The 27819-nt window shown below is 39.4% G+C and overlaps 1 protein-coding gene across 1 annotated transcript; it reads left to right on the forward strand.

Moving 5' to 3' along the window:
* The first annotated feature begins 4871 nt into the window (after positions 1-4871).
* Mpp1 (MAGUK p55 scaffold protein 1) lies at positions 4872-27322 on the forward strand. Its single transcript, XM_021152892.3, has 12 exons — positions 4872-5148; positions 10040-10183; positions 10471-10549; positions 11930-12015; positions 14267-14335; positions 19542-19738; positions 21376-21482; positions 23234-23314; positions 23882-23962; positions 25194-25396; positions 25625-25699; positions 26752-27322. The coding sequence occupies exons 1-12, from the start codon at positions 5047-5049 to the stop codon at positions 26926-26928; spliced, it is 1401 nt and encodes a 466-aa protein (XP_021008551.1). The 5' UTR covers positions 4872-5046; the 3' UTR covers positions 26929-27322.
* The last annotated feature ends 497 nt before the right edge of the window (positions 27323-27819 follow it).

A 27819-nucleotide genomic window follows, 5' to 3' on the forward strand; every position in this document is an offset into this window, starting at 1 on the left:
AAGAACCCTCATCAGATACCAGATCTGCTAGCACCTTGATCATGGACTTTCCATCCTCTATAACTATGGAAAATAAATTTATATCATTTACAAGCTATTTGCTTATAATATTTTGTTGCAACATCCTGAATAGATGAAGGTAAGTTTTATAGTAGTGATTGTGTTCATTTTAAATGGGTGAATTTTGTAGTATGTAACTATCATCTGTTTTAAAACATATACTTCTTTCATAAAAACAATGCATTTTTTAAATTAAATTGTATTCTACATTATCAGTGTGGTTAAATATCTGGATTGAATGGCCCCCGTAGGCTCATATATGTGAGTGCTTGGTCATCAGGGAGTGGCACTATTGAGATTAGGAGGTATAACCTTGTTGGTAGGGTGAGTAGGTACAACCTCATCGGAGGTAGTGTGTCACTGGAAATGGGCTTTGAGGTTTAAAATTCCAAGTCAGGCCCAGTGGCTTGCTTTCTTCCTGCTGCCTGTGGATCTGGATGTAGAGCTCTCAGCTCCGTCTCCAGCACCATGTTTACCTGCATGTCTCCATGCTCCCAATCATGATGACAATGGACTAACCCTCTGAAATTTTAAACCAGCTCCAATTAAATGCTTTCTTTTATAAGAGTTGCCACCGTGGTCATGGTGTTTATTTAAGTCAGTAGAACAGTGAGTGACCAAAACAATATCTTTCCAACAAAAGTTGTATGCATTCTCATGTTCTCCAGAAGTCAATATTGCTAATTTTTATTTGGGAGTACAACAGCAAATTCATTATCATCTTAATTTGCATTTAGTCCTATCTTCATATGTATATTGGCTGTCTTAGTCACTGTTCTGTTTCTATGAAGAGACACCATGACCAAGGCAACTTTTATAAAAGAAAACACTTAATTGGTGGCTTGCTTACAGTTTCAGAGATTTAGTCCATTATTATCATGGCAAGTAGCATGGCAGCATGCAGGTGCTGGAGCAATAGCTAAGAGCTACATTCTCATCTTTAAACAGAGATAAGGAGAGTGGCACTGGGCCTATCTTGAGGTTTTTTTTTTTTTTTCATTTTTTTTTATTACGTATTTTCCTCAATTACATTTCCAATGCTATCCTAAAAGTCCCCCATACCCTACCTACCCTTTCCCACTTTTTGGCTCTGGCGTTCCCCTGTACTGGGGCATATAAAGTTTGCGTGTCCAATGGGCCTCTCTTTCCAGTGATGGCTTACTAGGCCATCTTTTGATACATATGCAGCTAGAGTCAAGAGCTCCGGGTTACTGGTTAGTTCATAATGTTGTTGCACCTACAGGGTTGCAGCTATCTTGAGTTTTTGAAACCTCAAACTCAGTGACATACTTCCTCCAACAAGGCCACACCTACTCTAACAAGGCCACACCTTTTAATCCTTCTAATCCTACTCCTTGGTGACTAACAATTCAAGTATATGAGCCTATAGGGGCCATTCTTATTTAAACCACCATTAACTCGTTGTGTTTCCTCCATTGTGATATATTTATTCATGACTTTTTACCAGTTCTTTATTGGATTGTGTTTTTCTTTTTTTTTTCTTTTTTTTTTTTTTTTTTGGTTTTTCGAGACAGGGTTTCTCTGTATAGCCCTGGCTGTCCTGGAACTCACTTTGTAGACCAGGCTGGCCTCTTACTCATAAATCCGCCTGCCTCTGCCTCCCGAGTGCTGGGATTAAAGGCGTGCGCCACCACGCCCGGCTGGATTGTGTTTTTCTTGTTAATTTGTAGTCCTTTTGTTGCCATGAAGTGTCTACCCCCATTCCTTCTAAGGTATCAATGCCAAACCAAAGTTGTAGTCTATGGAAGTTCTCCTGAAAAACCAATGAGTTTATTGAGCTTACTTACAGAGCATTGGTGACAGGTCACTGAATAAAGCAAAGCAGTTCCTCTGGAAAGCCTTTACCCCAACATGGATGATGGCTTCCCTGTAGCCACACAGATGGATTTTCATTATGTTAACCTTCCTCAGTCTATATACTCTAGTCCCTCCCAAGACCCAGAACAATTAGAACAAAATTATTTACAACTGATTGACAGGAATGGCTGAATATGCAAGTGAGAGTCCTATAGCCTCCCACATGCCCTCCTTCTATAAGAGTAGGTTAACAGTCAAAAAACCCAAATATGATGATCTTTTGCTAGCAGACACAGATGAATTAATGAAGATGGTGGCTGTTTGGCTAAGAGGATAGAGCTATACAATGTCTTTATACATTCATAATAGAAACCTTTCTTGCTTTTATGTATTGAAATGTCATTATATTTATTGTTTTGTTGTTGTTGTTATTGTTTTTTTTGAGACAGAGTTCCTCTGTATAGCTCTGGCTGTCCTGGAACTCACTTTGTAGACCAGGCTGGCCTTGAACTCAGAAATCTGTCTGCCTCTGCCTCCCAAGTGCTGGGATTAAAGGCGTGTGCCACCACGCCCAGCTTATTGGGTTTGTGTGTGTGTGTGTGTCTACATGTGCATGTGAAGGATACATAGAAAGTTGTATACACTCACATATGTATAGATTCACAAACTCCATGCATATATAGAAATTGGAGGATAACCTTATGTGTTCTTCTCTATCACTCTTCACCCTATTTTACTTAATATAGAGTCTCTCACTGACTCTGGAGCTATGCTGGCAGTCAACAGATCCTCTTATTTCTCTTCATAGCTCTGGGGTTACAAGCATGTTTGGCCATGACCAGCCTTTTAAGTGGTTGCTGGGAATTTAAATCCAGGTTTTCATGCTTGAACAGTAAGTTATCCTAACCATTGAGTCACTTTCACATTCTCTCATAGTTTGGGGATTGTTTGTTTCTGAGAAAGTGTTTGGTATAGCTCAAGTTGGATTCAAATTCACCTTGTAGCAGAAGCTGAATTTAAACTCAAGATTCTCCAGTATCTACCACCAAAGTACTGGGATTACAGGTATGTGCCACTATGTCTAGTTCTCTTTTGTTTTAAAAAAGTTCTTTTTCTTCCGAACAACTGGAGCAGGAGCTATCCCAAAAGCTGTTGCCTGTACGTGGGGTATACTCTTCTAGCTGGGCTGCCTTATCTGGCCTCAGTGGAAGAGGATGCACCTAGCCTCACAGAGACTTAATGTGTCAGGGTGGGGGAATACCCAGGAACCCCCACCTACTCAGAGGAGAAGGGGGGATGGGAGAAAGAATGGTAGGAGGGGGTGACTGGGAGGAGACAGTGAGTGGGATACAAAGTGAATAAATACAATAATATATATGATAAAAAGACTTGATGATGTGTCATGTTATAAAAATATATAATTACATTTTCCTCAAAAATATATACTCTCCAACATCCATATATTTAAGTGGAATAAAATATTCTGATTTTTTTTTTTTTAGATTTATTTATTTATTATATGTAAGTACACTGTAGCGGTCTTCAGACACTCCAGAAGAGGGCGCCAGATCTCGTTGCGGATGGTTGTGAGCCACCATGTGGTTGCTGGGATTTGAACTCTGGACCTTCGGAAGAGCAGTCGGGTGCTCTTACCCACTGAGCCATCTCACCAGCCCCAAATATTCTGATTTTTTAAAAGTTCTTTTTCTTATTTATTTATTAGTATTGTTTTGAGACAAGGTCTTATGTATTCTAGGTTGCCCTCAAACTTACTGAGTGACTGAGAATGACTTTGAACTTCTGATCCTATTAACTCCACCCCTCAAATGCTAGGATTATAGGCATGCACTATCATGAATAGTGTGTGCATTACTGAGAGTTGAATCCAGGGATTTTGCATGCTAGCTAAGCAGTCCGCCAACTGAGGTTCATCTTCATTGTGTATCACATAAAGCAAGGTTCCAATTTCATCTTTTCCAGTTCCACTGTCAGTTAGTGAAAGGCCTTATTTACTCACCTAGCTGTTTTTATTATTGAGTACCTTTGTATATGTGCACAGAGGTGTTACATAGTTGACTATTCTGTAACCATTGTTCAGTGTATTCTCTTCCTCTGTACCAAGCTCTCCTCCTTTGCCCTTCTCTCCTCCCCTTTTCTCTTCTCTTCTCTTCTCTTCTCTTCTCTTCTCTTCTCTTCTCTTCTCTTCTCTTCTCTTCTCTTTTCTTCTCCTCTTTCTCCACCTAAAAGTAATTCTTCTAGGGACGGGGGAGAGTGTAAGTTATCAATCATATAAGCTCTGAATTTTAGGACAGGATTCCCAAGGAGCCTTTAAACACAGTAAACATTCATTTTGTTCAGAAAGTCTTTCATTAGTCTCCAGACCATTTGGAAGTTTAGGGCGTTTACTCCAATTCTTGAAGATTATTTGTTCCATTTGCTTCTGTTGATTCCTAGAAATTGTGTGGCATTAACAACAGAAGATCTGGCCTAAGGTAAATAAAACCGGTTTGCTCTTGAGGGCAGTCCCATCTTTCCTTGCTGAATAGCATTCACCAATGTAAATGATGGTACCAGCAGCACACTTTTACAAGTCTGAACCTGGAAAGGTGCATTGGCCTTGGGACCACTGATTTAAGAGCCCCTACATTCTTCAGGGTAGCTGGTTGATTCCTGTTGGCAGGAGCAATCTGGATGTAAAGTTCACTCAGCTAGTTGCAACTCGTGGTTGGTAAAAGAGCTGCAGTTGCAGTAGTTGGACATTTTGGGGTCCGCTTCGGTAGTTCACAGGTCGTGCGAGTGAGAGAGAGAATGGAAGCTCCTGTCTCGGAATTTTATCTTTTCAGGGATGCTGGCTGCGCATCTCAACAGGGCCCGCAGAGGCGTGGTTAGAGCGGAGCTTTCAAGCAATGCTGAACTGCGCCTTCTCCAATCGCTAAGCACAAGAAAGGCCAAGGCGTGGGTGGGCTTAGGGGCGGGCCAGGGTGGAGAGTAGGCGGAGCGTGGGTACTGCTCTGCTTGGCCCTCCTGGCTCTCAGCGCAGCTCTCGATCCCTGCCTCCTCCGCCGCCTTAGTCTAGCTCGTCTCTGAACAGGCCGCAGTTCCCCGATTTGTGATTCCTGGGCTCAAAGCTCTGCGGCTACTGCGTCTGGTTGTCTCTGCTCCTGAGAGATGACGCTCAAGTCGAGCGAAGGCGAGGGAGGGAACAGCATGCGCACCGCACTTTCGGACCTCTACCTGGAGCACTTACTACAGAAGCGTAACCGACCTGAGGTTAGCGGGACCCCTGGGGTCCTCTGGGTTCGGGTTGGGTCTAGGATCCAGGCCTTTCCATCTGCTGCTGGATTTTTCCTATCCGTGGCCTTGTTCCCAAGCGCTCTGTCCCCGGATGGCCAGATCTTGGGTGTCTTGCCCCCAGGGTGGAGGCCTTAGCACTGGGCCCGATTCCTGCTGAGATCTGGGTGTGGTGGATAGTTGCCTGGAGCAGCCCTCCTAGGTGAAAATCCCGAGAGGCAGGCCAGGACTAAATGTATACTTAAGGTCAAAGAAAACTTGCTCATGGATGGAAGTCTACTAACAGACTTGAAGAAGGAAAATAAGACTTTAAGGAACACATCCAATAGTAGATCTGCCTGGTTGTTATTGAGCGTTTGTGTTGTTTCACAGACATGGTTGTGAAAACCAACTTCGTGCTCTAAAAAGCTCACACATTTCCCTCTGCATTTCATTTCAGCAGGTCTCCTTGTGCTACGCTGTAAACTAAGGTAGCATTCATATTCCAGTGTTAGACAGTAAATAGTTATTAATCTAATGTGTCAGGCCTCCAGAGGTGGTTGTGATTATATTCTATGTAACATGTCTTCCCCTCCCCATTCACCTACGGACCCTGCTCCCTCTGCTCCCTAGTCCCTTCTCCTGGGAGATTTATGATGCTGCTTGTGATACAGCGAAGATGGCTTTGTGATAGGAAGGTACAGCTATTAAACAACATACATTACTTACACAAAGTGTTTAAAGATGATACTAGATGAAACTGAGGAAATAAATCCAAAAACCTTTACAGGAATGGTAGCTATTATGTGTTTTGATCACTTTTTTTTGATAAAGGGAAAAAAAGAAAAAGTGAAGAATTGATACGAGAAAAAAAATCCATATTATGACAGTTGTATTCTGGTTCCTCAATTCTGGAGCTCTGTTTCCTTTTCCCTATCTCTGGTGTCATTTCCCCTCCCCAAGCCAGTTTTGGAAGTATGGTTCTTTAATCTTGCCTTTCTATGCTCCACACCCAAAGTCCTCTTTTAGTAACACTGACGGAGCAACTCACTGCTTAGGGGAAGAAACTGTGCACCAATTAAATGTCAGCAAATTTTATCTCTCCTGCTGGCAAGTAGGAGGACATTTTGCTTTTTTTGTTTATCTGTTTGTTTCTTGCTTTGAGACGCTGTCTCACACTAGCTCAGGTTACCTTGTAGCTTACTCAGTTGCCCCAACTGGCCCTGAATTCCTTGCAATTCTCCTGCCTCAGCCTCCTGAGTTTATAGGCACTATATGGGCTAACATGCCAGACTTCAGGACATTTTTAGTGTCACAACTAGATGGATTTATTTTTTACAGCAAGAAATTATCAGACCTCCCTCCGAAGTGTCATGACTGCTGAAGGAAACATCTATTCCTGATGTTCTAGTTCAGTGTCTTATTTAAGGTGAACAAATAAAGTGCAAAGAACAAAACTTAATGTGATAAAAATTCTAATCTACTTAGACCACTGTGGCCACAATAAAACCAAATTCCTATCTTTAAGGTATCTAGGTCTTTCTGGTTTTGAAAAATAAAATCATAGATATCCTAGAAGTGAAGGACAGAAAATGAAGAAGACTAACAGACTATACTAGGTACTGAGAAAACTGAGGCAAAGACTAAATAATTTGAAAGTAGTACTTTATTTTTTTAGTTTAAATTCTCTGAAAACACAGACCTTGAATGGAAATATCCTCTTCAAATGACACAGCCAAACCTAAGAAGGAGTTTTTTCTCTGGTAGAATGATAATCAGGAGCAGACTCACTGACCATGCTCCCTACTGACTCAACCAAGACTTGTGTTCTGCTATTGTACATGGCATTGAACCTTGGTGTCTCTGCACAGGCTGTTCTGTTTTGCCTGTAGTCCTGTTTGCCCTTTAAATCCTAGATTCTACAAAGTGCAGGCTTCAGCAATGCTGGGCACTCCACAGTGCTTCACCCCGTACACCTCCTTCAGAGGAAACATCTGCAGCACAGTTCAAAGGGCAGAGACAGTTTCTCAAAGGAAGTTGAAATAAAAAAAATAGATTGAAAAGATTGGTAGGGGTGGGGGCAGGGGTAGTGGGGGTGAATAGAGCAGGGGCAACTATAGTTGACTTTCTCATTTAAACCAGTTGGCTTCAGAACAAAATGACAGTGAACTACTGAGCACAGGAATGAACAAACATTTGTTCAGCCTACTGTTAGGCTCATTGCCAACTGCTTCCACATGGTGAACTTAGAATGCCTAGTCCAAGGAAATGAATGACTCTAAATACAGAAGAGCTGGGAGTTCCTTACTATCACCTGCCAGCCTTGTGTAGCCCCTGACTGAATCACAAGTACCCACTCTTCACATGCACATCTGTTTCACTATGTAAGTGGGAAAAACTACAACAAAAAAGTTAGAAAAGCCATGAGAAAACCAACAATTCCCCAAGGAAGTATAGAGATTAGAACTATTTAACTATAAATGATAAGAACTGGAGAGACAGGAGGGCTCAAGAATCAGAATTTTTCTGGCAGGTATTGTCTTAAAATCATATATTAACTAGAGCTTTATTTGCCAAGCACTAAATGCATCTCTCAATCCAAAGGCCACATGGTTAAAGGTCTTTGGCTGATTTGCTTTATCTGCATAGTACACTCTGGACACATACACAGGCTTCTTCCATCTGAAACTCAAGCAGCTCCATTTTTCATTTTTCTGAATAGAAAGTAATTGTTGTGACATAAAAATGAAGGGATATATGAGGATTTGAATGCTGAACATTTTCTTGAGTGGCTTCTTTTGGTATTGTTGGTATGTCAGCACTCCCAACAGAGAGCTGTACAGCAACATTGTAACCATAGCTCACATTTACCCATTGCTTCTAAGTTATGTTAAGCTCACAACCCAGTAAAGTCCTTAAGTTACCATCCTCATTTTTACAATTGAAAAAACACAAATGCAAGAAGGTCAAGAATCCAAAGTTATCAGCCATTAGTAAAAGAGCCAGGAATCTATCCTAGACAGTGGGTTTTTCTCTTAAGAAGTGTGTCCCACTGGGCACAGCACTTTAATCCCAGCACAGCACTTGGGAGGCAGAGGCAGGTAGGTTTCTGAGTTCAAGGACAGCCTGGTCTACAGAGTGAGTTTCAGGATAGCCAGGACTACACAGAGAAACCCTGTCTCACCCCCTTCCCCCCAAAAGTGTGCCAAGTTTTAAAGTTCTGTTTAATTTTTTTTTTTTTTTTTTGCTAAATTACTTTCTTAAGGTATTTAAACACATAGTGCACAATTTGGAAGATATGGTGAGTAAAATTAGCCTGTGAAGGCAATTTCCTTTTCACTCTGTCTTGTAGCCAACCAATTTCCCCCTTCCTAGAAACAACCACTATTCCTTCCAGTCATTATTTGTGTGTTCAAAGTAAATGCGAATATATTCATTTTTTTCACTATTTATGGTGAAACTAGCATAATTGTCTTCAAATTGTTTTATTTTCCACATGAACAGATGGTTTCAAAATTACTTCAGAGCTTCCTTTTCATGGCTACATGGTGTCTTCCCATGCAGTGACTGTAGTGTCATTGAATTGTTTGTGGTAGAGTACCTGGGAATTGTGTGAAGTTCTGTGTTGCTAGGTATTCTAAGTTAATTTTCAAATTACAACCCCTTTTCAACATTTTTGTTACAACATAAATATCATGTGATGGTCATATGAGTTTTGGGACATTTTAGCTGCTAAACAAGACAATTTCTCAACACTTCCTCATCTGGAAGTTACACAGTAAGTGACACTATGCCAGTCCTCATTGTTTTTTCAGTTAGAAAGGAAGCAGTAAAGGAGATTTTTGTGGAAAGCACACCTATGTTATAAGACGTACTTCTCTCCTTAAGTTTCTAGGCCAGATCTCCTTGTCTTTCATCTTCCCACCCTTCTGTGCCCATGGTGGAGGGGCATTCCTACTCAAGACTCTTCTTTCCTCCAGAAAAATGAATTGGCAAGATATATTTTTCACAGCTCTTCCTATTGAGAAGACCTTCTATATCTTTCCAGTGTCCCTGTGTGTGGATAGTATATAGCTGCTCTCCATTTTCAGTTTATACCCAAATACCAAGCTCACACTAGTTTTTCCTCCTCTGGCTTGCTGTGTAGGTTTTGATTTATTATTTTATGCACAAACATTTGTGAATAATAAAGGCAAGATGTCTTCATATTATCCTCAAATAAACCAAACTTTAAGTTTTTATTTTATTTTATTATTTATTTTATGTATATGAGTACACTGTATCTGTACAGATGGTTGTGAGCCATCATGTACTTGCTGAGAATTGAACTCAGGACCTCTGCTCTCTCTGGACTCAAGATTTATTTATTATTATGTATGTAAGTACACTGTAGCTGTCTTCAGACACACCAGAAGAGGGCGTTAGATCTCATTACAGATGGTTGTGAGTCACCATGTGGTTGTTGGGATTTGAACTCAGGACCTTCAGAAGAGCAGTCAGTGGCTGTGCCATCTCTCCAACCTCCAAACTTTTAAGTTACAGACAGTTGTGAGCTGCCATGTGAGTGCTAAAAATTGAACCCAAGTTCTCTCAAAGAATAGCCAATGATGTTAATGAGATATCTCTTAATCCTTCAGAATATTTTTAAATGAAAATCATTCCTTTATCTGCAATGTCCTTGTAAAATGTGTGTATTAAATTGAATAAGGAATGTTTACAAACAGCTTCACATGGATTCTAATGAGAGTAGATGCCAACCTTATAAAATAACTGGTTTTTTTATATTCTATTTTTTATATTCTAGAAGCTTTTTGGATTCTAATTACAGATTGTTGATTAACTATGGAGTTTTACTGCTTATTTTATCCATTAATCTGTTTTAACTTGACAGACTTCATTGAACCAGTCAAATGTTGCCACTGAGGACATGTACACCAATGGGTCCACTGCTCCAGGTAGCTCTGCCCATGCCAAAGGTCAGGAGGCTCGGAGAGTTCGTCTCATACAATTTGAGAAGATCACAGAAGAGCCCATGGTAATCTCTTGTCCTATTGTCCTTTATCACTTAGACTCTACTGATAAAGTCATTAGGCCATAAGAGTATATGCCAAAGGCCACTCATGGAATTGTACAAACTAACAACTTCACTGCTGTGTTTCTTTGTCCCCATTTCAAGCTCCTTTCAGAGCAAGCTTCCTGCTTTTTCTACTTGAGAACTGCCCATGATATAGATAGAAATGGTTTTTCCTGCAAAATTTCCTTTAAAGATGTCCTCAGAAAGGGCTTAAAACAAAGTTTACTTTTTCATTGCCTTTATTCCAGGGAATCACTTTGAAGCTGAATGAAAAGCAGTCATGTACTGTGGCCAGAATTCTCCATGGTGGCATGATTCATAGACAAGGTACTCTGGCAGGGAGGAGGGGTCCTAAGTCTAATTTTACCCTGGGATAATTATTTACTCTCTGTTCAGTGGTTTGGGACAAGGAGCTTATAGTCCTACAAACTGATAGCATTTTCATGAGAGTGACAAGAGATTCCTTGGCTTAAAAATTAACTCTTTAAACCAGGCATGGAGGTGCATGCCCTAATCCTAACCCTCAGGAACCAGAGGCAGGCAGATCTCTGAGTTCGAGGCCAGCTTAGCCTACAAAGCTAGTTACAGGACAGCCAGGGCTACACAGAGAAACCCTGTCTCAAAAACTAAACCAACCAACCAAAACCACCTGACTCTAGAAAATTGCATGGTAAGATTTTAGTATGAATTCTGAACTCCCCCACCCCCACCCTGATCCCCTGAGATAGGATTTCTTTGTTGAGACTAGGCTGGCCTCAAACTCAAAGAGATATGCCTCTCTCTGCCTCCTAAGTGCCAGGATTAAAGTCATACACCACCACTGCCCGGCTCCTCTGCACCTTCTCATATAAACTTGCCTTTTTAGTTAATAAGTGAATCATTATTACATGTACTCATTACATAAGACTGATATGTAACAGTAAAGAAAGCCATATCTCTACCCTCCTGAAGCTAACAGCTTGAATGAGAAAACCAAATTTAAGTAGGTATAATTAATTATTGTATTTCTCTAATGTCAGAGTGCTAACAATTTTCAGATAATTCATTTACTAAAATATAATTTAGGGAGCAATGAGAGAACAGAATAATAAATTAAAATTTAACATTTTCAGCAGCTGGTAATAATCTAAATGGTATTAGAAACTAGAAACTATTCCCAATGTTGGGGCTATGGCTACTCCTCATTATGTCCTACCCTTTTATGTTTAACTATGTTTTTATTCATCCAAGGTAACATGACATGAATTTTGTAACCATCCTTAACATAGAATTTTAACATTGACTAACCATCTAAGAGCATGTGTTTAACAAAGAAACATTGATCTCATTGAATAATGGGGAGTACTGAGATCTTTTTCCCTGAGTTTGTTATTCTTTTTAATGTGTATATGTGTGTCCAAGTCTCCTGGGGTTGGCAGCTATTCTAATTCCAGGAATTCAAGGATGAGATGCTTTTACACAGACAGCTCTTGGATGACTGAAATAAAAAAGGATGAGGCAGTATTGAACTGTGCTAGATAGATTCAGAACCAAATTTGTTTTTATCTCTCCTGGTTGAATACTTCTAATATTTGAATTTTATCTATTTTATAAAATGCTTTAAATTCTATTTTTGGTTATGTGGTATTCTTGAGCTATACTAACAGCTCTTGTTTGACTTTTTATTATTTTATGCATTGAGTTTTTTGTTTGTTTGTTTAATGACAGGCTCCCTTCATGTTGGGGATGAGATCCTAGAAATCAATGGCACAAATGTGACTAATCACTCAGTAGATCAGTTGCAGAAGGCAATGGTGGGTATTCTCTGCACCAGACAAATACTATCTTCTATGTTCATGAAAGGTATATGGGCACTGGTGCCACTGTATCTCATTTCTCTGCAAAAGCATGGTTATCTTATTGAGAGGGTGTTTATCACTTCTGATCCTCTGATATTCTGTCTAAGAAATGTTATTTCTCTGCTTTCATTTACTAAAACTGCAAAGCAGGGCCAGTAACTTGGGAGCATCAATCTCATAAAAAAACAAGACTATTTCCCTGGGTATCTGGAGATTGTGGTATATATTGGTATTTCTGAATCCCTGCTTTACTTTATTCTTGCTGTATGGCTTTGAGCAGGTGGATTAGTTTCTCTCAGTCTGTAGTCTCAGAATCCACTATGTGGATTCTGCTTGGTGTTTATGCTGCCTTCCTGTTTGTCCCTCCTGATACTTTGCCATCTTTCTTAACTTTGTCTTACATGTCAGTAGGTTGATTTTAGTTTCTAGATCACTTGGGCTTCAGTAGATTCAGCAAGCAGTTAGTAAAGGTATTTATGTGCTTACTCTTACCTGACAAATCTGCTCCTGTAGGTACCAATTTCACACAGGTGTGGACATCCTCGAAAGATCCAACAAGGGAAAGAATTCTTCCTGAGGATATGTATACCTGTGTGAATATGTCCTTCATGAAACTTTTCAAACTCCTTTTTGAATGTGCTACCTAATTATTACTGGGCTTCCCAGTAATATCATAGTACCGGGAGTGATGTCAGAAATTTGGTCCTTAAAGTGGGCCTCTGACATTGAACTACTTGCAAATGAGCATAAGCTAAAAAGATAGTACATCAGAAAAGAGCTACTAATTCTGGGGAAATCTAAATTTCATTTTTAAAACAAAACCAAATAGGAAACTGGGCAAAAGAAACAAAAAACTACTGACCAACCTTTTAAAAATCTGCTCAATTACTACTGCACAATCCATCATAGCCAAGCTATGGAGTCAGCGGTCCAATGAACTAAAAATATGTGGTATATACACACTATGAAATGCTGTCCTGTCTTATACAAAAAGGAAATCCCATTATTTGATACAACATAGGTGCACCAGGAGGACATTATATAAATAAGCCAGACCCAGAAAGATAGTCATCACATAAACTCTTATATACGTAGAATCAAGAAAGGCAAACCTGTAGAAGTAGAGAGTGGAATGGTGCTGATCAGGGGCTGGGAATGGGTAGGGATCATGGAACTATGAATAATAACTATGGATTATATTCGTTTTTTTCTGGTTTTATAGCTTTATTGTAGAAAGGAAAGAGAGAAAGTAACAGAAAGAGACAGGCCATGGCCGAGAGGTGAGAAGGGGAAAAGGAGAGAGAGAAGAAAGGCTAGAAAGTAAGAAAGCTTAAAGAGAGAGAGGTAAAAGCTTAAGAGAGTAAGACAGAGACAGTAAGAGGGAGAGAGTAAGGAAAGTAAAGGCTTAAGAGCAACAAACCATTTAATTAATTAATTTATTTATTTATTTTTGGTTTTTCGAGACAGGGTTTCTCTGTGTAGCCCTGGCTATCCTGGAACTCACTCTGTAGACCAGGCTGTCCTCGAACTCAGAAATCCACCTGCCTCTGCCTCCCAAGTGCTGGGATTAAAGGCGTGTGCCACCACGCCCCGCATTATATGCTTGAAAAATGCTGAGTGAATGTATCTTGAGTATGGTCACAACAAAAATAAGTTGTGAAGTAATGCATATGTTAGTCATATGATATATATATAATTTGAAAACATTTGAATGTGATATTATACATATTTTTATTATTTAAATTGTAAGAAAAAAGAGAGGATGATCAGCTGTAATTATGGTAACTAAATTACAAAATAAATCGTTAAGCTGAATGCAATATAGCTCATGTCTATAATAAAAGCTCTTAGGAGGCCAATAACAAGTTAAACTTGTATCTACTTCCAGTTGTGATGGGACTTGGAAGCCTGAGGCAGAAGGATCATAGGTTAAGGCCAGCCTCAGCTATATAGAAAAACCAAAAACCAAAAGAAACATGTGACTATAAATATTTCCAATGTTCTATTGCGTTATTATTTTTGTGTCTTCAGTTATGCTGGTGTGGGAAGTACATGACAATCTTATGGTTCAAGAGGTAATATCTGATCAAATCTTAAACTATAAAGATGGTTCTGTAGTGATAACCCTGACTTTATAAAACCCTATTCCTCGCCCCCCACCCATAAGTTTTTGTTACAGTTTCATTTTTCTTTTCTTTTTTAATAGAAGGAAACCAAAGGAATGATCTCATTAAAAGTCATTCCTAATCAGCAGAGTCGTCTTCCTGCACTACAGGTATATAGTGCCATTTTCTCTTTTGTGCTGTTTTGTGTTCTTTGAGATTTTATTAAAAATTACATTATTCTATAACTTTAAATTCTGAATCTCTCACAGGTGTTTAGTTGCTTGGCTTGGGATCCTATTATCCTATTGTCCACTCTGTAATCTCCTTTATTTTCTCTCTATTTTCCTTGTGTCTGTGTGTGCTTGTGTGTTCATGTATGTTCTAGTGCATTTTGTGTAGAGGGCAGAGGACAACCTTGGGTGTCATCCATCTTTATGTGTTTGTTGGGGTGTTCTTGTGTAAATGTGTGTGCACATTTGCACATGTATGTATAAGAGTGTGGAGGCCACAGGTTCATATTAACCTCACTTTACCTTTATTTATTTATTTTTTTTGAGAGGTGTCTCTCAAGGAACCTGAAATTCATTGATTGGGCTAGAACAGTTGGCCAATGAGCTTCAGGGATTCACCTATTTCTTCTCCCCGACCCTCTTTTCCAGTACTGGAATTACAGGCAACACATTGTGCCCAGGTTTTTAATATAACTGGGGTCTGAACTCAGGTTCTCATGGTTGTGTGGTAGATACTTTATCAACTGAGCTACCTCTTACTCAGTCCCCATCTTTTTTTTTTTTTTTTTGGAGATAAAGTTCCACCTCACCCACCCTAGCCTGGATCTTACCCATTAGGTTCGGTTGGTGAGGTAATGAGCCTCAGGGATCCTTCTGTCTCCTTCCCAGCTCTGAGCCACTTGACTCAGCTTTTTAATGTGAATTCTGAGAGTCAACTCAATTGCAAAGTACATATAAGGCAAGTATTTTACTAACTCAATTGAACAGTCTCTTCAGCCCTTTATTCCTTTTTCTTTGAGGAAGAAGACAATGTTGGAAGTGTTAGGAATAAGTTATCAGTAGCAGAGGAATAGATGGGACAGGACCTTGGCAAATGAATGTGCAAAAAAGGTTAAAATACCAAACCTTGGGCTGGAGAGATGCTTCAGATTAAGAGAATTTGCTGCTCTTTCAGAGGACATGAATTTGATTGACAGTACCCACATCAGGTACTTCACAGTGGTCTATAACACTAGATCTAGGGGATCTGTTGCCTTCTTCTGGCCTCCACAGGCAACTGAACACATGTGAGTAAAAAAAGAAATGAAAATAAATACTAATATCAAACCTGAAATTTCTATTATTACCTATAGTGTGAAAGAGTATAGTCTTCACCTTTTAAATTGAGTTTTTGCTGTTTGTGTTCATACATATAACAAAATGAATAGATCACACGTATAAAACTGGTTAAATTCATGAACTGAACAGCACCCAATTCAAAAGGCAGAATATGTCCAGCATCTGTTACTTCTTATCTCATTTCTTCCAGGCTCACCACCACCCTGAAAAGAGAAAAGAGTTTTGCCCCATTTTGAAGTTTATATAAATTGAACTATATAGTAGGAATTTTACCAACTCAACTGAGCAGTCTCCTCTGCCCTTTATTCCTTTTTCATTGCATTCAGTACTATATTTAAATGAGTAATCCATGTTACTTATTGCAATAGGTGATTCAGTTTCTCTGACTCATCGTATAAATGTGCTGTGATTATGGCCAGTTTTTTGTTTTTGTTTTGCTTGGTTTTTTGCTTGTAGGAAGTGCCATGAACTTCTTGGATGTATGTTTTTTGGTTTTTCAAGGCAGGGTTTCTCTGTGTATCCCTGGCTGTCCTGGAACTCACTGTGTAGACCAGGCTGGCCTTGAACTCAGAAATCCCCCAGCCTCTGCCTCCCAAGTGCTGGGATTAAAGGCATGAGCCACCACTGCCCAGCCTATTTTCTTTTCTTTTTTTAAAAAGATTTATTTATTTATTTCATGTATGTGAGTATGCTGTGACTGTCTTCAGACACACCAGAGGAGGGCTATTTATTTTTACTTACTACAGGGTGGAAAGGACATTCTTTTATATTTTCTTCTGAATGCATGTAGAATTGAATTCATTTTTATGTAGGATATTGTAAAGCAAGAGGTCAAGAATAAACATCCTGGGGCTGATGAGATGGCTCAGTGGTTAAGATCACTGACTGCTCTTCCGAAGGTCATGAGTTCAATTCCCAGCAACCACATGATGGCTTATAACCATCTGTAATGAGATCTGACACCCCCTTCTGGAGTGTCTGAAGACAGCTACAGTGTATTTACATATACTAATAAATAAATAAATAAATAAATAAATAAATCTTTAAAAAATATAAGAAGACGGGCATGGTGGCTCATGCCTTTAATCCCAGCACTTGGGAGGCAGAGGCAGGCGGATTTATGAGTTCGAGGCCAGCTTGATCTACAAAGTGAGTTCCAGGACAGCCAGGGCTATACAGAGAAACCCTGTTCTCGAAAAAGCCAAAAAAAAAAAAAAAAAAAAAAAAAGAAGGATAAACATCCTGTTCATACTATATGCACCATCACTTTTATCATGTCATATATGCAGGCATATTCTGTGTAGTTGGTCTATTTATTTACCCTTGCGTTAAATCTCTGTATCATTTTGTGGAAAAAAAGACATTTTCACAATATCCCCAAAGAAGTAATAACAGCAGGATCCTTCTCTATTTCTCAATATTGAAGACAAAGTTTTAGTATTTCATTGTAAAGTATGTTGGCTGCGGGGTTTTTTTATTTGTTTGTATTATTTTAATTATGTGTCTCTGTGTGTATATGTGCGTATGAGTTCAGGTGCTCACAGAGGTCAGAGGTATCAAGATTCCCCTGGAGTTCATTATGAGCCACCTGATATAGGTGCTGGGAGTCACATACAGGTCCTCTGAAAGAGCAGTAGTTGTCACCTGAACCATTCCTCTAGCCCCAAGCTGTAAGGTTTTTGAAGGTATTTATTAGTCTCAAAGAGCTCCCTTCTGTTACAAGTTCATTAAAATTTTAATAATGTTTGGATGTTAAATTTTTTCTTTGTACCTAGTGACAAAACCATGTGATTTCTTTTCTCTACTTTTTCCCCCCCTTTTTTGGTTTTTTGAGACAGGGTTTCTCTGTATAGCCTGGGCTGTCCTGGAACTCACTCTGTAGACCAGGCTGGCTTTGAACTCAGAAATCCACCTGCCTCTGCCTCCCAAGTGCTGGGATCAAAGGCATGCACCACCACTGCCCGGCTTTTCTCTACTTTTTATGTTTATGTTAATGTCACAACTTTTGTGTTGCTGAACTAGATTCTGCTTGATTGTGGCTTCTTATCCTTATGATGAATTGCCGTGTTTGGTTTGTTTGTTTGTTTGTTTTTGTTTTTCGAGACAGGGTTTCTCTGTGTAGCCCTGGCTGTCCTGGAACTCACTTTGTAGACCAGGCTGGCCTCGAACTCAGAAAATCCGCCTGCCTCTGCCTCCCAAGTGCTGGGATTAAAGGCGTGCGCCACCACTGCCCGGCCGAATTGCTGTGTTTGATTTACTATTTCATTTTGGATTTTTTTATATCCCTGATCCTCAGAGAGACCAAAAGAATCTCATTAGATTTGGGTATTATGGTTATAAGTTGGGAGGCTCTAGATTTTTGTTATTTGTATTTGTATGAGAATAACCTATTTCTTCAACAGTTTTGAAATTTGACCAAAGAAGAACAAATAAACCATCGGGTCTTATCAAATGTTTTGGTGTGAAATTGTTCATGATAAGATGTTTTGAGTGTGTGTATACATATGCACATGTGTATAGGGTGTTGTGTACTCTCAAGGACAGAGGAGGAAGGACACTGGGTATCCTGCTCTGCCACTTGGCTGTCTTGTTCCCTTGTCATAGAGTCTCTCACTGAACCTGAAGCTCACCATTTCAGCTAGGCTGAATGGTCAGCAAATTTCTGAAATTCACCTGTGTGCCCCTGTCTGCTGGTTACATGGGTGTACAGCCATGCTTAATTATCACAATATCCCACTATAACATTTTACGTAAGTTTAGGATCTTCACTAGTAAATTGGTTTTGTTTTGTGTTTGTTTTTATGGAGATGGGGTTTTACTATGTAGTTCTGTAATTCACTATGTAGACCAAGTTGGCCTTGAACTCATAGAGACCGCCTGCTGGAATTAAAGGAGTGAGTGGGCTAAAATTCTTTCTGCTCCTTGTTATTTCTTCCCTTATTTGTTTGAGCTATATTTGTGCTCCTTAAGGTTATTACTACAGGTAACCAGTGTTTGAGTTTTCTCTCTGTTGCAGTGATAAAACCTTCTAACTTAAATCAACTTGAGAGGAGAATGTTTATTTCAGCTTATACTTCCAGATCAGTATTAAATTCTGGTATAATTTCTTCTAGTCATTTTTCCCTATGATAAACATTTCTTTTTAATTTTGACAGTTCTAGGTATTTTGCTTATTAATTATTTTGTTTATTAATGTTCTTTTTTTGTTTTTGTTTTTGGTTTTTTGGTTTTTTCGAGACAGGGTTTCTCTGTGTAGCCCTGGCTGTCCTGGCACTCACTTTGTAGACCAGGCTGGCCTCGAACTCAGAAATCTGCCTACCTCTGCCTCCCGAGTGCTGGGATTAAAGGCGTGGGCCACCATTGCCCGGCTGTTTATTAATGTTCTTATTTCACATAATGTTAGCATGATTGCCAAGGGCATTAGATATTCTTCTACAAATTGGGATTTCATGTTACATGGTAATATACTTAGCAGCTACTTAACCATTTATCATAGATAAATTAAAATGTCTTAGGAAATAAAATTGTTTTCAATACTTTGCTCTTATAAATAATGCTGAGATAAACATACTTATCCACATAAGCATGATTTATATAAGATAAATACATAGTTTGATAGAAGGTAGGGCAAAGAATGTCAACATTTGAAGATGATGGACACATTCATATTGCTAGACTGTCCACTAGAGAAAGATATATCAACTTTACCATATTTTTGAGAGTATCTTCAGATGGATGGTAACAGCTCTCTCCTCTGAGATGGACAATTCAGATTCAATAGCTGACAACATGGTGACCCAGAAAGGCATTTCATGAGACATGTCTTCTTGTTAAAAAGATCAGTTTTGATTCTTTTGCAAACACAACAGTATGTACTTAAGAACACTTGAACAATTCAGCTGCACATGTGTGGGTGCCTGCCTACCATTTTTGCCTCATTCTTGCTCATTTCCTTATAGTGGGACTTTTTACGTACATGCTCTAGTGTTAGTGTTTTTCCTGAGGTCTTATTTGCCTTTTTTTACAGATGTTCATGAGAGCACAGTTTGACTATGATCCCCAAAAGGACAACCTTATTCCTTGCAAGGAGGCAGGACTGAAGTTTGTTACTGGAGACATTATCCAGATAATCAACAAAGATGACAGCAATTGGTGGCAGGGGCGGGTGGAGGGCTCCTCCAAAGAGTCTGCAGGATTAATCCCTTCTCCTGAGCTACAGGAATGGTGAGCATGTTTGTATTGGTGGAAAGCCCCTGCAGTAGCTAATTGCTTAGCTTCAGAAATCTGCTGTCTTGCGTATATTTTCCATATCTCCTAAACATATGTTCTAGTTTTCTTTACATAATAGATGAGGAAGGGTCCATAGGAGTTGATACGGTTCATTGAAAGGACATTTGTTTCTGGGAAAGGAGCCTTTTATTGGCCTGTTTCCTTAAACACTCTTACCAGTTACAGAGCCCTATTTCTTGTTTCCTATATCCCTTCAATCACTCAGTACTGTTTCTAAGAAAACTTCTGAAAACAGTCACATTTTAAGTATGTGTCCTTTATACAGATTCTTGTCCTCCAGTCAGATTGCTGACTTAGTGAAAGGCTGCCACACATGACCATAGAGTGGTAAAAAAAAATCCATATTCATTGTTGACCTCCTTGTAGAAAATGACATCACAACCTCAAAGAGTGTAAGTTCCTGTACCAGACCTATTTCTTTCTATTATTTTTTTGAGATTATAATTACATCATTTCTCCCCTTTCTTCCTTCTAAACTTTTCATATATATTTCTTTGCTCTCTTCAGAATTCATGGCCTGATTTTTCATTAGCAGTTGAATATATATACATACACACACATACATGTATATGTATGTATATATATGTATGTGTGTGTGTATATTCTTAATATACAAATTCCTAAATATGTAAGTACAACCCACTTAGCTGTCTATCGAGTGTCAAATGGTGAGCCCTGCAAACATATACAGACCTTTAGTTTTAAGTTAGAGTTCTGTTTGATCTCATTTCCAATTATTGTAAAAAGCACCTAACCACGGGATGTTTTTTGTATAAATAAATGTTTATCATTAGAACAACAGAAGAACCTGGAAGATGTTGGTCAAAACCTGGAGCATGCTGTCTGTAACTTCTGGGCCATTTTTAGAGCTAACACCTGGTGAAGAACATAGTAAGATCAGGAAATGCAGATAGCTAAGAAAGACTCAGGAGAAGACTCAGGAGAGCACAAAGTGAAACTGAGGCTTACTAATGAGGCATGAAATCAATTTAGTAGACTACAACATACATTTTTTTTAAATGAGAGTTAGATATTGTAGCTCAGGCCTGTAATTCAGAGTGCTCAGAAGACTAAGGCAAGTTCAAAGCCACCTGGGCTACATATTAAGACCCTGGCTAAAAACAAAAGATGATTCATAGAAACATCAGTATAGATTACACAGTAACAGGTGGTGTTGTTATTGAAACTATTGTTTCAGTCATATATATGATTTTGTGTGCTTTATTTATAGATTAAGTTGTTGTAGATAATATATTTCTTATGATGAACTGAGTGTTAGCCCAATTTTCCAGGTTTTACCTCAAAAGTGGAAGAATGGTCAGGCTGCACTAAGGGGAGGAAATCACTTTTTCCTCCTGAAAACATTTGCACTGCCTTGTGCCTGGGTGACCATGTAAAATTATGAAGAAAGGAAGGGAAGTGTGTGAGGGCATCTCTGCCTGAAGAATTTTAGAGTCAAAGGAAGTTGGTCAGTCTCAAAACTTAACTACAGAAAAGAAAGGAGGTAGCCTAGTATTTCACAGGCCTTTACACTGAGGACCTACTGAGTTTTAGTCGTCTGTTCTTCACAGGAGAGTGGCAAGTGTGGCTCAATCTGCTCCAAGTGAAGCTCCAAGTTGCAGTCCCTTTGGGAAGAAGAAGAAGTATAAAGACAAGTACCTGGCTAAGCACAGTTCCAGTAAGTTTTCTGTGTCCCCCTTAAGAGTTCAAGTAGCATTAGTGTTTCTCTACCTCTTTAACCAGAAGGAAAGAGGTGAGGATGCAGTACATAGTGAGATGTATAGAAAATGTGCCATTTCTGTTGACTTTCCTTTACTCATTTTATTCATAAACTTACTGCTGTCAGAGAGATAATGCCAATGCATGTTCACGAAAGCTAGTGGTCGTGGTCTGTCCACACCTACTCATCACCTCACCTCTCAAGTAATGAACTGATCAAGTCTTCCAGACTTTTTTCCATACTTATCTTTATTCTGCTGATCACCAACTTCAATATCTACAGAGGAATGGTTCCAGTACCCACCCAGTGGTTATCAAAATCGACAGATGCTCAACACCCTCAAAAAAGGGTGTAGAATTTATATAGGACTTATTTATATCCTCCTTTGAAAATTTTAAGCAAGGCAGAACTGCATAGTGAGACCATGACTGAAAAAGAAAATCTTGATTTTTTTTCTAATACAATGAAAATGCTGTATAAATAATTGCAGTATATTGTTTAGGGCATAATGAAAGAGAAAGTCTGTATATGTTTAATATAGATGCAAAATATTTCAATTTGTGGTTGATTGAATCTGAGGATACAGGGCTCATGAATATGGAGGGCTGAATTTCAAGTGGGTTGTTGGTAATAAATGAATACCAATCTATAATTTATTTAATGTTTCCATCTTGTTCGGAGCATTCAGAGACAGTGACATATGCATGAACAAATCAAAGAACCTAAAGCTACCATGGCAAAGGCATCTGTGAAGGAGTAGAGGACTGTTTGTCTAAGAGCCCCTTTTCCATCTTGAATGGTTGGGTCAATATTGGTTCTGTTCTCTAAAATAAGGGATGTTAGAGGGTGATGATATTGATTGACCTCTAAGTGGCTGTGAGACACCCAAGTTAAATGTTTTAGAGAGATGGAATCTGTGTTGGGGATAGAGAACTGTTACAGTGCTGAGACTGAAAGACTGAAAAGGTCAGGTCAAAGGGATACAGAAAAGAACATAGAGTTATATATATATATATAAAAAAGCATATAAAATCAGAATCCTATGGACTAGCCTACAGAGCCATGTAAAAAGTTCAGATGGGGGATGCTGAGAAAATCAAATCATAGACCTAAAAGGATCACATGCATATGTAATACAGAATGAGCCTGCTCTCACATCCTGTTCTTCAGTTTGTTATCAGCACCTCCTCTAGCTGCTACAGCTATTTTGCTAGCATATTTAATGAGCAAAACATTATTCCTCAGTAAGTTTGGATTCTGCTTGAAATTGTTTTTCACAGCATAGTCATGGAATTGAGCTGGAGTTTGGTGTGTCCAGTCTCACTGCTTAAACTCTAGCCCCTGCAGTTTTTTTCTTATTAAACGTTCTAGATAGTTCATTCAGAATTAAAATGGGGTCATGTCAGTCCTTTCCTCAGAATTTTCATGGGAAATACTTTCTGCTTTAGTTTCTTATATATCATTCTTCATCACATAGAAATATCTAAACATCCCTCCCAGCAACCCCCCTCTGATTTCATGTCCATGGTCTCTCTCCCTGCATTTTACTTACTTTTTGTAGACAGGGCCTCAGACCTAGGATTATAGGCATGTACCACCACACCCAACCTTCCCTTCTTGCTGGATCAAGTGTGTCAACACCTTAACCCCAGCCAGTGCTTTATCACCCCACCTCTGAAAATTAATGATTTGATTTTCTTTGTCTCTAGTTTTTGATCAGTTGGATGTTGTTTCCTATGAGGAAGTTGTTCGGCTCCCTGCATTCAAGAGGAAGACCCTGGTGTTGATCGGTATCTTTTCACTGCTCCTCACCAATTTGCTAATTCAAGAGCACAATTCTGTCTTTATTTCCAATCCCGTGTTATATGTCCACCCTTCTTCAGGAAAGGCAGTGAGGAAGATATGTAGTGTGGTCTCTTAGATACTTCACATAGCAGTTATAAAGAACTTCTGGATCCTACAAGTAATCTATCTGGATCCACTTCATATTACACGTTTTTCTACTGTTTTTAGCACATAATTCTTTTATATTAAGTTTGCTCTTTGTCTATCTGTTTGGATGGCTTAGGAAATAAAAAGAAAACTCCCCAGTAGCTAATTCCTCTGTAGAAATAGCAATTATGTTCCATATCTTAACTCTTAGGCCTTAGAATGACTTCCCACTCAAATGGATACTAAGGAATTGAAGCTATTTGGTGACCCCAAATCTTGACAATTGTAATGACTCAGTTGCAGCCTTGTTACAACACCAAACTGTTTGAGCACTGGGATATAGAAATCCACCTCCCATTCCTTGTCTTATCCCCACCAGTGTTTCTGAATGAAAGTGATGGAAGCCTTTCTTTATTCTCACACAGGAGCCAGTGGGGTGGGTCGTAGCCATATTAAGAATGCTCTGCTCAGTCAGAATCCAGAGAAGTTTGTATACCCTGCCCCATGTAAGTATTTCTCAGGAGCCTTGAAGGGGAACATTATGCCTAAGGGTCAGGCAGAAATGTCCTGTTACAAAATTTAGAATCAGTGTTTTTCTGAAATGTCACATGGTTTTGTTCTTGTTATTTTATTTCATATGTTTAATCATGAAAACTGAAAATTTGGGGGTTTGGGGAGATAACTCTGTCAGTAAAGTTCTTGGAAAGTATGGGGTCCTGATTTCAGTCTTTGGAATCCACATTGAAGAGCGAAGGAAGGAAGGAAGGAAGGAAGAAAGAAAGGAAGGAAGGGAGGGAGGGAGGGAGGGAGGGAGGAAGGAAGGGTTAGAAGGAAGGAAGGGTTAGAAGGAAGGAAGGGAGGGGGAGGGAAAGAGAGGGAGGAGGAGGGGGAAGGAAAGGGAAAGGGGGAGAGGGGGGAGGAAGGAAAAATCACACACAAAACACTAAGTATTTGGAAATGTAATACATACTTATAGGGCTGAGGAGATGGCTGCTAACCCTAACAATATGAATTTAACCCTCAGAACCACATGGTAGAACTGACTCCCACTGGTTGACCTCTGACTTTCATATGCACATCATGGCACTGGCACACACACACCCCTTGCCAGGGTTTTCAATGTGCAAGTTGAGGGGAAGAAGTCATTTTAGAGACAAGTGTCTGGCGTGGAAGGTAAAGATGGTTCATCATAGGATAAAAAGAGGCTGGGAATATATAACTTATCTCTGCACTAGAATGTTACTCTTAACATTTTAACTTTTTAAAAGAATTATTTATTACTCAGTATTATTATACAGTATTATTATGCAGTGTATGTACTCATGCCACAGCATGTGTGTGTGCACTCATTTTATAGCATGTGTATAGAAGTCAGAATACAATTTATAGGACTCAGTTTCCTTCCACCACATGGTTCCAGGTTCTCAGTTTATGAGCCTTCTGTGGCAAATGCTGAAAAATTGCCAGCCCCAACATTTTAACTTTTTAACAAAATGTTGAAACAAAACCATTGTGTTCTTTCCATGTCATAAAAACAAAACAGTGCTGGAGAGATGGGTAGGTGGGGATATTGTATCTGTATAACTTCCAGCACCAATCATTCAGTTCATGAGAAAAACATCTCTATTATATTATCTGCCCCAAAGATGGGTAGTTTCCATATAGACACTTTGAGTCAATACACTAAAAGATAGCAAAGACCAAGAGCTCATCAAGGATTTGAGTTCTTATACACAGATACAACACGGCCACCAAAGAAGAGTGAGGAAGATGGGAAGGAGTATCACTTCATCTCAACAGAGGAGATGACAAAGAACATCTCTGCCAATGAGTTCTTGGAGTTTGGCAGCTATCAGGGCAACATGTTTGGCACCAAATTTGAAACAGTGCACCAGATTCATAAGCAGGACAAGATTGCCATCCTTGACATTGAGCCCCAGGTGGGTAGGCATAAAAGGGCAGGAACAATGGTTTCAGCCATGTAATGAGGGAAGTGGGTGATAAAAAGTAGAGATCCTGGAAATCTTCTGGGAGCTCAGGCTTGCTTCCTAAAGTTTTAGTGGGGTCAGCATGAAACAAATTGGTATTGGGATTTAACATTTATTAGAAGGAATACATTCTGACAGACAACTGGGTTGTTTGTTTCTCCTTTTCTTCCCTTTTCCTAGACCCTGAAGACTATTCGGACAGCTGAGCTTTCACCTTTCATTGTGTTCATCGCACCTACTGACCAGGGCACTCAGGTGGGAAAGGGGTCACATGGGTGGAGGTCCACACCTTTTAGGTCATTGTCAACTGTTTTTTCCAAGGCCAAGAAGACAAAGGGCATGCATATTTTATTCATTCCAGAGTTATTCAAGAGATTAGTTATTAAATAATACATGTTTAGTCATAGTCCTGAATGAACAGTTCTAATGGCTGAGATGGACAGTTAAATAAATCCTATTTCTTATATGATATATACTGTTGTGAAGCAAACAGAGAGAGCTGTGAAGGATGGAGGTGGTACTAGATCCACCACAGGGTGCAGTGTGGCTACAGTGGAAAAGGAGCCTGCTTGTAAAAGTGGCTGTTTCCTCTTTAACATCATTCATAACATTTTTAAAAGAATTGGTTAACATTTTAGAAGAATGGCATTTTCACTTTGTTTTACTATAAAAGATTGTTTTTTACTATTGAGAGTCAATCACTACAATTGGGAGGTGAAAGGAAGAGGATCAGGAGCTCAAGGCCAGTCTGGAGTTCAAAGGCAGTAAATAAGACTGCCACACACACTTATTAATATCTGGCCATATCCTTAGCTGTTTCCACTGAGTTAGTGACTTCATCTAAGAATTCTGTATTATGGTACTTCACTGTAATGACAGTTACAAATATCCCCACCACCACTATGACATATTTCTCTATGCTTTTGCCTTTATGTAGTTAACTGACCATTGGAGCCAGAGGCCCGAGACTTGTCAATAAACTTTCTCCCTTATCCTTGGATTACAGCTGTAGTAGTTGCTAAAATGGCTTTTCTATAAACAAAGGGCTAAAACTAAGTGAATGATGCTAGTGAAGGCTGTGCTAGGTAATTAGGGTTAGTTTGGCATTCGTTAGAATAGTTAAGTGGTTCTCAACCCCTTTGGCAAACATATTCTTAATTGGTTACCTAGCAGATACCAGGCCACAGGATGGATCACCACCATGCAAAAAAATAGATGGGGAACCAGTTAATGTAAACTTGTTTAAATCTTCCCTTTGCTGCTGTGATTTGAGACTGCTGCTTCATCTATGGCTTTCTTCTTTGCAGACTGAAGCCCTGCAGCAGCTGCAGAAGGACTCTGAGGCCATCCGTAGTCAGTATGCTCATTACTTTGACCTCTCTTTGGTGAATAATAGTGTTGATGAAACTCTTAAGAAGTTGCAAGAAGCCTTTGACCAGGCTTGCAGTTCTCCACAGTGGGTGCCTGTCTCCTGGGTTTACTAAGCTTACACAATTGGCAAACATGTTTCAGCCAGCATTTGGAATGCCACCTCCCCGCACCCCCTCCCTTGCTTAAGCCAAAAGGGTTGCTTCAACTTTTAGCTCTCTGCTGTTTTCTTACTCAGGCTCCTAAAGGGGTGAAGTTTTCCTACTATCTACATTTCAAAATGATCTCTGGAAATTTGCCATAAGAATAACCAAATGCAATGCTACATAGATAAACCAACTGTCCCCCTGAAGCCTGAGCTCCTTTGCTTTCAACTATAGAATGTCTTTTTACTCTGGAATAAATATCTTCTGAAAACTTTCTAAAATGCCAAAATCAAACAGCTGTGCAATAGAATGTCTGCTATAGGGAAACCTTCCAAAGCAATAAAAATGCTGCTGTGTTAAGGTACCAGTGACCCTGTAACTCCATTCCCAATCTTAAACCTTCCAAGCAATGACATTAACATAAGATCTCTGGGAATTAAAGCTGAGATTCTTTACAAAGGTATCCTTAGAAAAACCTGTCACTGCCTCTATAGGTCTGGTATTCACAATGCACAAAGGTGTTTTCTCTAGGACTTGTTAAGTCGTAAGAGAAGGGGCTGCTTGGGCTTTCTATATCTGCCTATGCCCAGGCTCAGACATCTACCGTATTAACAATTTCCCCTAAAACTTGTGTTTATATTCTTGGTTTTGGGCACATATTTAAGCAAGAACAAATCTCCCACCCCCTTTCCCTGCAGTTTCCTACCTGGAATACCTCCAACCTCTTCATAAGCCCAGTACACTATAAATGCATCTACCCTTTTCCTCTGTTTTCTTAAGAACTCTGGATTAGTAATGATCTCCCTTGAGAGCAGATGACTGCAGGTGACCCCAGTGCCAATGTAAGAAAGACTCAGAATT

Source organism: Mus caroli, unplaced genomic scaffold (genome assembly GCF_978045245.1).
Source record: "Mus caroli unplaced genomic scaffold, Mus_caroli_1 scaffold_5, whole genome shotgun sequence".
NCBI classification, from domain to species: domain Eukaryota; kingdom Metazoa; phylum Chordata; class Mammalia; order Rodentia; family Muridae; genus Mus; species Mus caroli.